At 40.7% G+C, this 12,110-nt stretch overlaps 1 protein-coding gene across 8 annotated transcripts in view; it reads left to right on the top strand.

Moving 5' to 3' along the window:
* The window catches only part of LOC309527010 (uncharacterized protein), an 81,897-nt gene extending 71,866 nt beyond the window's left edge, over positions 1-10,031 (top strand). For 7 of the 8 annotated variants that reach the window (XM_082213434.1, XM_082213430.1, XM_082213433.1 and 4 more), the window contains 7 exons: positions 503-615; positions 2,344-2,553; positions 4,629-4,769; positions 5,088-5,245; positions 5,848-5,951; positions 7,136-7,245; positions 9,430-10,031. In XM_082213434.1, coding sequence (XP_082069560.1) covers positions 503-615; positions 2,344-2,553; positions 4,629-4,769; positions 5,088-5,245; positions 5,848-5,951; positions 7,136-7,245; positions 9,430-9,596 — 1,003 coding nt within the window. In that variant the 3' untranslated portion in view covers positions 9,597-10,031. Of the gene's footprint in view, positions 1-502; positions 616-2,343; positions 2,554-4,628; positions 4,770-5,087; positions 5,246-5,847; positions 5,952-7,135; positions 7,246-9,429 lie in introns of those variants that run through there. The other variant, XR_014217049.1, reaches the window with a different exon arrangement.
* The last annotated feature ends 2,079 nt before the right edge of the window (positions 10,032-12,110 follow it).

Below are 12,110 nucleotides of genomic sequence, written 5' to 3'. Positions count from 1 at the left end.
GGGGAGGGAACTGGAAGGGGAATATATACTCTGTGCAAATGACTGTGAACCCGTGCTTGTTTGTGACTAATCACACTTGCTCCTTCTACCAGTTCATGGATGGTAGAAATAAAGCTTTTTCTTCGAAACTATTCCTTGAGTGTCTGTTGACTCCCACTTCCCTTTCCCGGGTGCAATATTTTTCCTACCCCAGGGCAAAGCCTCATAAGGTTACACTATAATTTAAAATATTGGTGATTTTTTTTTTTTTTTTGCAGTGTTTAACCTTGCTTACCTTGGGTTGCATCCAGCTAAATCATTGTATGCGCAGAACAACTTCTGCAAGTACAATGCAACCTCCCCTCCTTTTACTCCCCCATGTTCCCTATACCCTGCCCAAGAGGCTTGGGAGAGCTACAGAGCTGGTTTTCTTGTGATCAGGTACATTCTATTGTGCTTGCAGAAGTTATCCCACATGTGCAAGAGTTTATTTGGTATAACCTCTTGTGTGTTTGATTCTTAGTCAAGAAATGTACGGAAAAGCTTCTTCCACCTGCACACAAATGAGGAAGAATGGGGATCTTGAAGAAGTTCCGTGTTCGTTCTTTGCTATCTTGGCTTGTAAAAGAAGTGTAGGTAAGAGAAAATTCACAACAGTTCCCAACTAGAAGCAGGGATGTTTGGTGAACGTGATCTCTGTCACTTTCAGCAATGACTTAACATGATACACACCTCTCAGGCTGATAGGCAGAATGGAACTTAGTTATCCAATGCCTTTTTGCATGTACTGAATGTTCTGAAGCCATGGTGACCTGACTTAGCATTCTGCTGCTTGTACCAGCTGCTTGTACACTATTACCCAAGGGTCAGATGGGTGTCAAGATCAATTTGAAATGTGCCACCTGGGACAGTGCCCATTGCCAAGCACCCCCCTCCCCAAGCTGGGTTGTCTGCATGCACAACATGCATCTACATTAGGGTGGTCCAGCACATGGCCCAGGGGTTACATGTGGCCCTTGAGGCTTTATTTGGTGGCCCTCGGCAACATATGACTCCCCCCCCCACATCCCTTGCACCACCTTCCCAAAGCCTGTAAGCAAGGCACTGGACTTTGGGACGAAGGCATGAGGGCTCCTAGAGTCCTCCTTCCTCCTTAAGCCTAGTTAGTGCTTCCCCAGCTTGGGGAAGGAGGTGGGAGGATTCTAGGACCCTGCCAGAGCCTATGGTCTCTTTCCCAATGTCTAGCACCTTGCTTGTCTGGCTTTGGGAAGGCAGCCTGTGGATTCCATGTCTGAATACTCTTGTAGCCCACTTGGTATGAAACGTTGGGTTGCCCTGTATTAAATCTATTAATTGTGTATTTAATTATATTTAATTATATATATACTCTTACAGGATCAGGTGCAGAGTATTGTATTGTACACAGACAGCTCCATAGTTCTGTTATTGATATCTCCACTTAAAAATATTAGGGAGTGGCTGATGGCTGAGACCTTAGAGACAGACAATAGTAGGATAGATAGATAAAGATTCTGAGGTAGTATAAGGTAGCTTTCTATATTCCTATTAGTTCAGCAAAGCTACTTGTGCAGAATCAATTGTTACTTGCCCAGGTCTGTGGCTCACTGCAAGACTGGCTTACTGGTCTATATTTGGAACTACCACTGGCTGGTATCCCTGTACAAAATTCCCAGATGTTAGTCTGTTGTTAACTCCAAATGTTATAAATAGTAGTTTCAAGATGAATAATAATACTTCCAGAATTCAGTACAATGTCTTCCTGCACAGCAGTAAATTGTTCAAAAAAAGGTAAAGGGACCCCTGACCATTAGGTGCAGTCGTGACCGACTCTGGGGTTGCGACGCTCATCACGCTTTATTGGCCGATGGAGCTGGCATACAGCTTCTGGGTCATGTGGCCAGCATGACTAAGCCGCTTCTGGTGAACCAGAGCAGCACACGGAAACGCCGTTTACCTTCCCGCCGGAGCAGTACCTATTTATCTACTTGCACTGTGTGCTTTTGAACTGCTAGGTTGGCAGGAGCAGGGACCGAGCAACGGGAGCTCACCCCGTTGCGGGGATTTGAACCGCCGATCTTCTGATCGGCAAGTCCTAGGCTCTGTGGTTTAACCCACAACGCCACCCACGTTCCTAATTGTTCAGAAAGCCATCTTCAAATGCAACATTCGAACTTCGCTTGGTAGAAAAAAGGAATTAGGAAGCCAGCATATTATTAATTGGCAAGCCAGGTGGCTCTGTGTATAATAATGACACAAGTGAAGTCACAATGGCACAATATGATCAGGCAGATTATTCTAGGAAAATGCAAAGGAAAAAAAAAAGAATTTTAAAATACCTTTCAGATGCCAAAATGTTCTGGCTATACCCTGGAAAGATGCTCATCTTGCCTATGGGGGACAGAATGTATATACAAAAGGAGCTTGCAATATCAGCCTGCCTTTTAGAAGAAAAATGCACTGGAATCAGCTTATGGAAAAGACAGTATGTACCAGTCAGTGGTAAAGAACTGATCTCAACTAACTCAAAGTCAGATGCTACATTCATGAAAACTGGTAACTGTCCACTTTTGAGTGTGGGGAAGGGTTATGGGAAGGAGTAGCCAAAAAAATGAGAAAAGGAAATTAGAAAGGTATGGAACACTAATCATCACAGCAATGACCTATTTATGTACATGCTTCACAAAGTTAGCTGAAAGTCATATGTCTGTAGCCGGGTGCTGTGATGGTTTAATTTTTGTCTGTGTTTTTAATGGACTTTTAAATATTATTTTCATTCTGTTAGTGTTTAGCTACATTTACTTATTGTCTTTTCTATGTTTTTAGGTTTTTCTAGTTTGTCTGTGTAAGCCACCTTAAGTCCCAGACTAAGGAAAGGCAGGATAAAAATAAATACAGGCAGCGGCCATTTCACGCAGGGGTTCTATTCCCAGGCACCGCAAGCATCAGGGTAGCACATATAAGCACGCCCCGCCCCTTTTCTGCATCCAAAAGGACCTGCACATTGGTAATCGTGCATCTATTGGATGCGCCTAAAATGTGTAGCAATAACAATAATAATAAAATATAGCAGCTCTTTCTAAAATAGCCTGTTCCCATCACATTCTAACATGAACAAGAAACAGAATCCAGGGCAAAGCTGTATAGTTAAGGGTTGGCATTGTTCACAGTGCTTTTCATTAAGGTAATTGGGATAAAGTAAGAAAGCTATAATATAAGGCAGAATCAAGAAGAGGCAAAACCTGCTTCTCGTTCAGACACTGGAATCATCAAGGGCACTGGGCAAGTTTAACCATTTATCCCATGATGTCCTTGAGTATATGTATTTCGTATAAAATTTATACTGTATTATAAATGAATGGCTTTCATTTGTTCCTTTATGAAAAATTAATGTACTGCACACCCAGACAGTGTTAGCTGACTGGTGCTCAAAGGACATCTTCAAAGGAGGTTGGTGTAAATTGGCCCAAGAGGGTTGGGCTCGGGATTAGGAATCCAGCCTGCCAGTTTGCTATATAAATGTAACCCACTTTAATTTCGCAAGCCTAAATTTCTGGAATGTGTTTGAATCCCTCTTGCAGAACACAGTCTGAAGGCGCCCAGTGTCTTTCACCATGACTGAACCCCTTGATTTTTTCCTGGCTTCCCTGCCTTAATTAATTACAGTGCTGTTAGAATAAACTTCATAGCCACCTGACACTTTTCATTTCCCTTTTTGAAAAAAAGACAAACCAGGATAAAAACTACACTTCAAGACTGTATACACTACTTTAACTCCCCTTTCCCAAATAAAAATGGATGCAACACTGGGTTATTTGGCAGGGCTAGCATAGACTCATATAATTGCAGAGTTGGAAGGCATCCCAGGGGGCATCTAGTCCAACCCCCCACAATGCAGAAAATGCAGAAATCTCAACACGTCGCCTCCCTACATTTTCCCACTAATGTGTCCTTTCAGTGCAGTGATTTCCAGGTGCACAACAGGGACTTTCTCCCCTCTGTTCCCTTTCTCACAAACTGAATGAGCAGAACATTGCCCGCACATCTTGCTTCATACTTGAGGTTATACAAGGGCTAGAGACTTGCATGATAAAAGAATTAAAAACTTGGAATCACTAAACTTTGAATAAAACTTACATGAAAACAAACAAACTGGGAATCTGCAGAATATTATTTTTTTGGGGGGGACTGCTCCCACTTCCCATCCCCTATGGACACACACAGGAAGGAATAAGTAGACCCTATTTATTCGGTGCCCTTCATCACTGGTGGAGGAAGAGGAATGCGGGGGGAGCGCACCACCCCTGGCAGCGTGATCCCCAGGGTGCCATCGCGGGTGCCCCCTGCCCCCGCAGGTGCGGTGCCCTGCCCCTGGATGTGTGCCCCGCCCCCAGGATGTGCCCAGCCCCGCCCCTGCCTGCTCTCCGCCCCTGGTGCCGGAACATGAAGCTCCGCCACTGCTTCTCAGCACTTACGGGGATATTGTTTAACTTCATGGAATCAGATCTATATGCCTGCATGCCTTATTGTATGGGGACTTAGATAAAGATTACTGTTTTTTGAAGGGGGTGGGACCATAAAGCACTGTTCTTATCTAAACATTAGTTCATTATTTTAAAATACATTTTCAGCTTGCAGAGAAGGACATTTTGGAGCCTTTTGTCAAGAAAAGTGCCCAGAATGTCCAGAAGATAAACCATGCAATAGATTAACAGGAAAGTGTGCTGGTGATGTGACCTGCTCAGAACATGATTTAAAGCTCTGTGAAATAAGTGAGTACTACAGTAGTGGGACAAAAGTGGTCTTATTAGCTTGAGGCTATTGATATATTCCATTTTTGTAATCTGTTCAATTTAATTTGTGGGATGATGGAACCAACGGTGTAAGTGGTTTTTCACCACGTGACAGCAGGCAGGAGCAAAGAATTGTGGGAGGCAAGAAGCTAAGCAGCTCTATCTATAGATGGGGACCCACTTTGTTTCAAAATAGTGAGGGGCAATGTGACCTTTTATTTATTGTACTGCTGCCTGCCTAGTGATAATTATGTAAGTGCATCATTTCCCCCCACTGTGTTCCTTCTTTTTGAAAAGATCTGAGAAGCCAGTTTTGTTACTACAGTTGGACATACTTCAATGGACAGTGTTATTACATTCCTTCATATGGGCAGATTAATCATAGTGATGCAGAATACATGTGCAGCCTTTTTAAAGGAGCCCGGCTTCTGCATATGACTAGCAATGATGAAAAGGTCAGTGACTTAGGCATCAATCAGGTAGATAAAAAAGAGACACTGTCATTCTCTGATTTCTTAAATGGGTTTCTACTGCCTTTCATCTTATGGAAACTTGTTAGATTTACATGGGGAGATAAAATAGTACAGGTTGCAATTCTGCCCCAGTAGGCCTTATTTCTGTTTAGGAGTGGGCTGAAAGTAGAAAAGTGTGAGAATAAACCTTTAAAAAAAAATTGTGTGTGTGTATGTGTGTGTTTGCACCTTTATATAGTACTTTGCTAATATTTTCTTTAAAACCATAAATTCAAAACAAGCTGCTATTAATTTTATATAGAACAAATAGGATAAACTTAGGAATGGCTCATTGCTGAGAAACAAAAAACTCTGAGCTATGTTCTGGAAATTCTCGTGTTCACATAATCATGCTAATCTATTGTAATTTATTTCCCGGTCTTCTTTTTAACTGGCCAAAAACCTCCTACTAGTTTGCGCAGTGCGACATGTATGCGGTCTTTTGTCAAAAGAAATTTGTAACTGAAATTTAACTTCAAAAGATGTTGGGTATTTTCAGCTGTCATCAGATGTTCTTGTCTTCTGTCACTATTAATCCTTTGCAGGATTGGGTAGCTAAAGTGATCTCTAAAATATTCTGGGTTCACGTAGCTGGCCCAGATTTCCAGCCAAAAATGTGGCTTTCACAAGAAGAAAAGCTAGAAGGCAGGTAAATTAAACAGCTCTCTTTTCACAAATTCCCAAATTTTGATTTACTAGAGATTAATTATGCCATAAGGCTGTGTGTGTGTATATATATTACTTGTTGTTGGGAACCACATCATCCTGTAGTTTTGACATCATTCTGCAATCAAAAAGCAGATTACTTTAACTTTTTGGAATGTTCACTCATAAATTGTTCTATAGGAGGCTATGATACTGGTTTGTGCATTCTGAGTGTTGATTGTAATAACAAGGAGGTCTTTAATAGGAACAGTTTTGAACTGGATAGCAGTTGGAGAGGGAAGGCTTAAATCTTCCCTCCCCAGTCATTGTACAGTGGTACCTCGGGTTACATACGCTTCAGGTTACATATGCTTCAGGTTACAGACTCCACTCACCCAGAAATAGTGCTTCAGGTTAAGAACTTTGCTTCAGGATGAGAACAGAAATCGTGCTCTGGCAGCGCAGCAGCAGCAGGAGACCCCATTAGCTAAAGTGGTGCTTCAGGTTAAGAACAGTTTCAGGTTAAGTACGGACATCCGGAACGAATTAAGTACTTAACCCGAGGTACCACTGTATTCCTGATGACAGTCTCTCCCACTTCCACTGCTGGTGATTAATTTCTTAAAATCCATTTTCATACATGTTGTAAACTTCTGTTGTTAAGCCTGAGAAACCCATAGCCCTTTGCACTTAGGGATCCTTTGCTGCTGCTGCATGTGAATACAAAAAAAAAGAGCTTTTTATGTTTGCTTGTTTTTTAATAGAACATGGCTCATGGGGAAACCCAGCCAGATGGGCAGTGTATAAATAATAAAATTATTGTTGTCATTATTATTATTTAACAAAATTATACTCCTGTGTTTTCTGTAAGATGATATTCAAGTGCATGATAAATAATTATATAAATACCTGTTTTACAATATTTTGCATATAATTACGGAAACCTTGAAACAATCAACTCATGCTAAGGCAAAGACCAGTTTGTATCTAAAGCATTAGATTCAAGTATATGTTGGACCACTTAGTGTTCAAAATGCTAAATATTAGAGTATAACATTGGAATCAGACTATTCATGTTCACTTTCCCACCCACAAGAGTTTACTATTGACCATCCTAAGCTGTTTATAGCATAAAGTGTGTGTTGTTTGTCTAGGTTTGTTTAGATATATGTCTACTTCATGTTTTAGGATTCTTTTTGATGCCGAGCAGTTGTGTCCTCAGATGCAACCTGCTGTGGCTTTTTTGATATCAGCTCCTTGTTCAGGAAATGCTTCATGGATATGTCAAGCCCCATTAGGTGAGTTTAATGTTTAGCAAGATATTGGGAGTTTAGGTAATAATCACTAAGCTACTTTCAAGTTTCATTGGGAGTTCCTTTTCCATAACTGATACTGCCTGAGCCAGGGTAGCTATTTGAGTTTGCATTAGGATGCTATGTTACAAGCAGAGGGATTAAAAAAAAAATCATTACTGAAAGTAGTACTGAACCCTCACTTTGATAAAGCATTTCCTTTTTTTAATTATGACTTTCCTTGCAATTAGGTAATATTCTAAGGCATTCCTAATGGTTAACACTGGTTTCACAAACTATGAAGCAACAAAAAATCATGTTACAATGTAGACAAAGTATTAATATGACATCCTCCCTGTAAACTACTGGGTGACAGTCACTAAATCCCGCATAGAAATCTAGCATTTGTTTGATTCTTTAAAAAGAAAAAAACCATGTTTCTGTCTCTCTGTGAATGAAAGTTTCAGAAACTAAAAGGCAACACCAAAAAAGCCTAACACATAGTGCATGTATGCTCTGGTCTTTTATTGAGGAGCAGCGAGAAATCCTTGCTGGGGAGTGAGTAGAATTTGTTACCCTCTCCAGAATGGCAAACATGCTTTTCTAAAAATGTTACAAGGTACCTTTCTTACAGAGTTGTAATGAAGAGCAGTTAAAAAGTGTTGAATATAGATTTTTGATGGCCATATGGCAGTGGTTCCCAGCTGGGGGTCTGTGTAACTCACCCAGGGGGTCTGTGGCACATGCCCACCAACTGCCATGGACATCCCATTTGGGGGCACTGTGCTCTCGCACAGGTTACGTGACTCTTGTGGAAGCGTGGCCCAGATGACATGTGGCCTAGTTTTGCTCTGGGACGTCTTGGAGGATATATATAATGAATATATGGATATGTATTTCACATATGCATTCATATAACAAAAACTCCCACAGAAATATCAACATTTTCAAAAGCAGCAGGTCCATGGCTTAGCTTTTGAAATACAGGGGGTCCATGGTACTTAGCTAATTGGGAACTACTGCCATAGGGAATTGCCTGTAAACAACATTTTCAAAGCTAAGCAGATGTAATCTGTTGGCAGTTTAAATGGAAGACCACTGAAAGCCCCATGAAAGAGCAGAATATACATATACTGTATGGGTGCTTTGCCTTGTAAAATGTACTCCCTCCCCAATCCCCATTAACTGGTGGGAAAGTTACATTTTATAAACAACACCCATTTGTTGCTGTTGTTTACAAACTCCAGCTGTGGGGAGGAGAGGAATAAGCAGTTTGGCAGTCCTATGCTCAGAGCTTTCCAAAACACCAAACATGAAACTGACAACTGTCAGGTTTGCATTTTTTGGTACAGAAAGTATTGATTTAAAGCGTAGAGATATTTCCCATTCTATTGATTCAAGAAGGTTCTGGAGCCTTCTTTGTGTGATACAAGCTGGTGCAAGCTGGAAGTTTCTAACTAACAAGTTTCCATTTTGCCTGGAAAGAAGCAGAAGGTTCCTGGTGTTTGGTTTATCCTTTCACAGAAGCTGAGTTAAGCTGCTTCTGTTATCTCTTTCTCTCAAGGTCATGCCAGAAGGAGCCTGGGTTTCACTTTCTGACTCTTCCTTCTGGTGTGGTGTTCTGTGCATAGTAGGTTTAGGTGCTAAGTTTTAGTCTTCTTGTAAGTGTAAATTAAGTCTGCTGCAACTGGATTTCTTATGGCCTGTGCCAATCCTGAAGAGTTGGCTTTGTGACTGTTATGCTCATTTGCCTTCAGTAGTAAAAGAAAATTCTGCTGGATGAAGCTTATTGCCTCTTTTGAGTTATTTTTTGGGAACCCTGCAACATGTTTAAATTGCAAAACCACATGCCTTGTAGTGTGGTTGCCAAGTGGAAACCCCAAGCAACTCAATCATGTGACATCATAATGACACAGTGTGATGGATGGGTTGGGCTTTCCCCCCTGTCAAATTGGGCCTGATCCTGGTAATCATCTGGTCCATGGAGCAAAAAAAAAAAAAAAAGGAAAAAGGAAAAAGGAAAAAAAAGGGGGGGTTTCCCAACACTGACATATAATAAATACATTTTTAGAATAGTGAAGTTTTCTACGGGCTTACCTCCTAATTAGCAGTGTCTTGGGCACTGGAGTCTGGCCATATTTTACAGTGTAGTGAGGGCTTAGCATCTTTTCTCTTTCCTTGTTTTCACAGCATCTGAGCCAGTGGATGATCCAGAAAAGTGGTGGATTCCAGTAGTGATATCCACTTTAGTTACCACTGCTGTACTGGTAGTGACTGTGATTGTTACATTTAAATATGGGTTCTCTATTCAAAAAGAAGGAAATGAAGCAAATGATGTGAAAACGCCATCATCTTAAATCAGATGCCAAGCTTACCGTTCCATGGTCATACAGTTCTTCATAGAAGAAAGAACAAGCACTAATGTATATTGTTGGCCACCTGAGAAGCAAACTCTGTGAGCTCCTTTTGCCTTGTTCTTAAAATATTTTGAATTGTAGAGGTGGGTTTGACAGGTGAAACAGTAAGTGTAAAAGGCAAAGAAGCAAAAAAGGAATTCAAAATTTGTTCAGTGTCTTAACAGACTTCAGAAAGTGTCCAGGAACATGAATAAAGTTGTATAATAGATGCTCCTTCAGTGATTCAGAAGAATGGCTGTCTGCTTCCAGCACTGAGTTTCACAAAGCAGGAGTGTATTCAATAAGCAAAGACTGGTTGAACATAACCCTTCTACTTTACTCCTTCAAGTGTGTGTTCCTGTTTGTTAGATTTTTAAATAAACTTGAAGGAAAATATGCTCGTATCCTATAGTAGATTGTTTGAAGATAATGAACCTTAAAGCTTCTAGCTATCCATCATTGGTACTCCATTCACTTCATACCTTCATCAAAAGAATACTAATTCTGTAGGTTGTTTTTCAAACAACCATTATCCAAAAACTTTGGCATTATCCCTAGGACATAACGATGATGTGCTGCGCTACACTTAGTTTTGACTATACAAGAAAAAGGTAGGTTTAGGATTTAGAATAGATTATTATAATGATAATTAGGAGAAATGGGTGGCTTTGAGGGACATTATTTTTTTGTTCCTGACTTGCAAGTTAGTTTTTAGAGAAACATTTTTATTTGCATATTCTGGGGAGATGTTGTAATCAGGTGGGGGGGAGGGGGTTAGTAAATGTAAATAAGTGAATTGATATCAACTGCTGCTTAAATTGTTGCTATAGCATTGCATTTCTATTGAGGATCTGTTGTCACAAAAAAAGAAACAGTAAATGTAATTCAAATTGCCTTTGAATGTTTGGCGGTTGTATTTTGGAACATACCTGAATGCCTTAGAATAAGTGTCAGTAACTGAAGCTAATCACATAAAAATTATTTGTAAAGGAAAACCAGGAAAATATCAACATCATACCAAACTGAAATGTGTAACACTGGGTACATAATAGCCAAAAGATAAGAAAAATACTGTATCTGTGTAGGTCAAAAAAATGGCAAAGTGGTGAACTACATCTTCCCAGACTCTTCTGCTGACTCAGAGTGGGGTTAGGGATTGGTGAAAAGTTGCTACCAGTCAAAGTAGGCGGCACTGGGCTAGATGACTGGTGATCTAATGCAGTATAAAGTAGCTTCATAATGGCAGGCTGCTGGTGCTCCTTTTGTCTGCCATGTTGCCTTATCCCCATTAGAGGGCAGCAAACATTTCCAGAAAAACAGCTGAACTTCTAAAACTTTGTTCCATGGCCTTTTAATGTGCAAACTGCTTTGCGGCGTTTACCTCACAACCACCATGTGAAATAACTGTTCCCAATTTATAGTTCACACAACATATACATAGCCAAGCAAGCTTACTAACTTTGATTGTCAAGACAGAAGTTCAGCTTACTGATCACTGAATTACGCTGGCTGTCATGGAATTATTATTTTGCAATACAGTCTCAGCATGCAAGCTTGTTCCCAATTATTTGGGAGTAAGAGTTGTTGAACACAGTGGGACATATATCCAACTATAAACATGCATGTGATTAGGCTGCAAGGCTGGTACAGAGTCCAATCACAAGGCCAAAATAGATGTGATGCTAAATGTTTTGCATTTGGGAATTTAAAAGTTGTTGTTGTTAAAGTTAACAGCAACCACCAGGCATGGATTTTGTCAGCACCATAACTTGTGGGAAATTTTTTTCCCCACCCTTTCTTGCCTGATGGAATGCAGCCTCAGTGGAATATCTGTGCCCTTGAAGCTGCTGCTACTTGGTGGAAAGAAGTCTCCCATTGGTAATATTAGCCTAGGTGGGGGGGTGTGATTTTTGTTAAAACAAAATAACTTCAAATGCTGCATTTAGTGCAGGGACAGATTTGGTAATATGGTGCCCTGAGTGAGGACAAAATTTGGTGCCCTTCCAGCAATACTTATTTTTACAACAATTCCGTTGTGGTACAGTTTCTTTTTATGGATCTCACACTATTGTTGTTCTTGTTATTTGGCACCCCATGTGTGGGGTAACCGTCCACACCACCCGAAATCTAGTGTCACATCTGGATTTAACACCAGTGCCTGAATTGTTTGGGGAGTGAGTCCAATAAGCTCACCTCTTTAGCCTTCTAAAAAGTATAGCACTGCAAAAAGTGCACACCCCTCCCCCCTCCAGTTGCGAAAGAGGGAGCCAAGGCTGATTCAGTCTTTGCCTTCTCCACCTGTGGTAGCCACTATGAAAAATTGCCACTATTAACGTGAGCTGATGAGAGAGAGAACAGACAATGCTAAATGTCATTACTGCTTACCACCATTACAATTTAACTGGAGGCTGGGAACTTGCCTAGAAGCATAACGTTTGCCTCTCCTTTCATCCTCCACACTGACTTAAACTGGTA

The sequence above is a fragment of the Podarcis vaucheri genome (genome assembly GCF_965113315.1).
Source record: "Podarcis vaucheri genome assembly, chromosome: 2".
Lineage (NCBI taxonomy): Eukaryota > Metazoa > Chordata > Lepidosauria > Squamata > Lacertidae > Podarcis > Podarcis vaucheri.
Note: the sequence above shows the minus strand (reverse complement) of the source record. Positions and strands in the feature narration are given on the sequence as shown.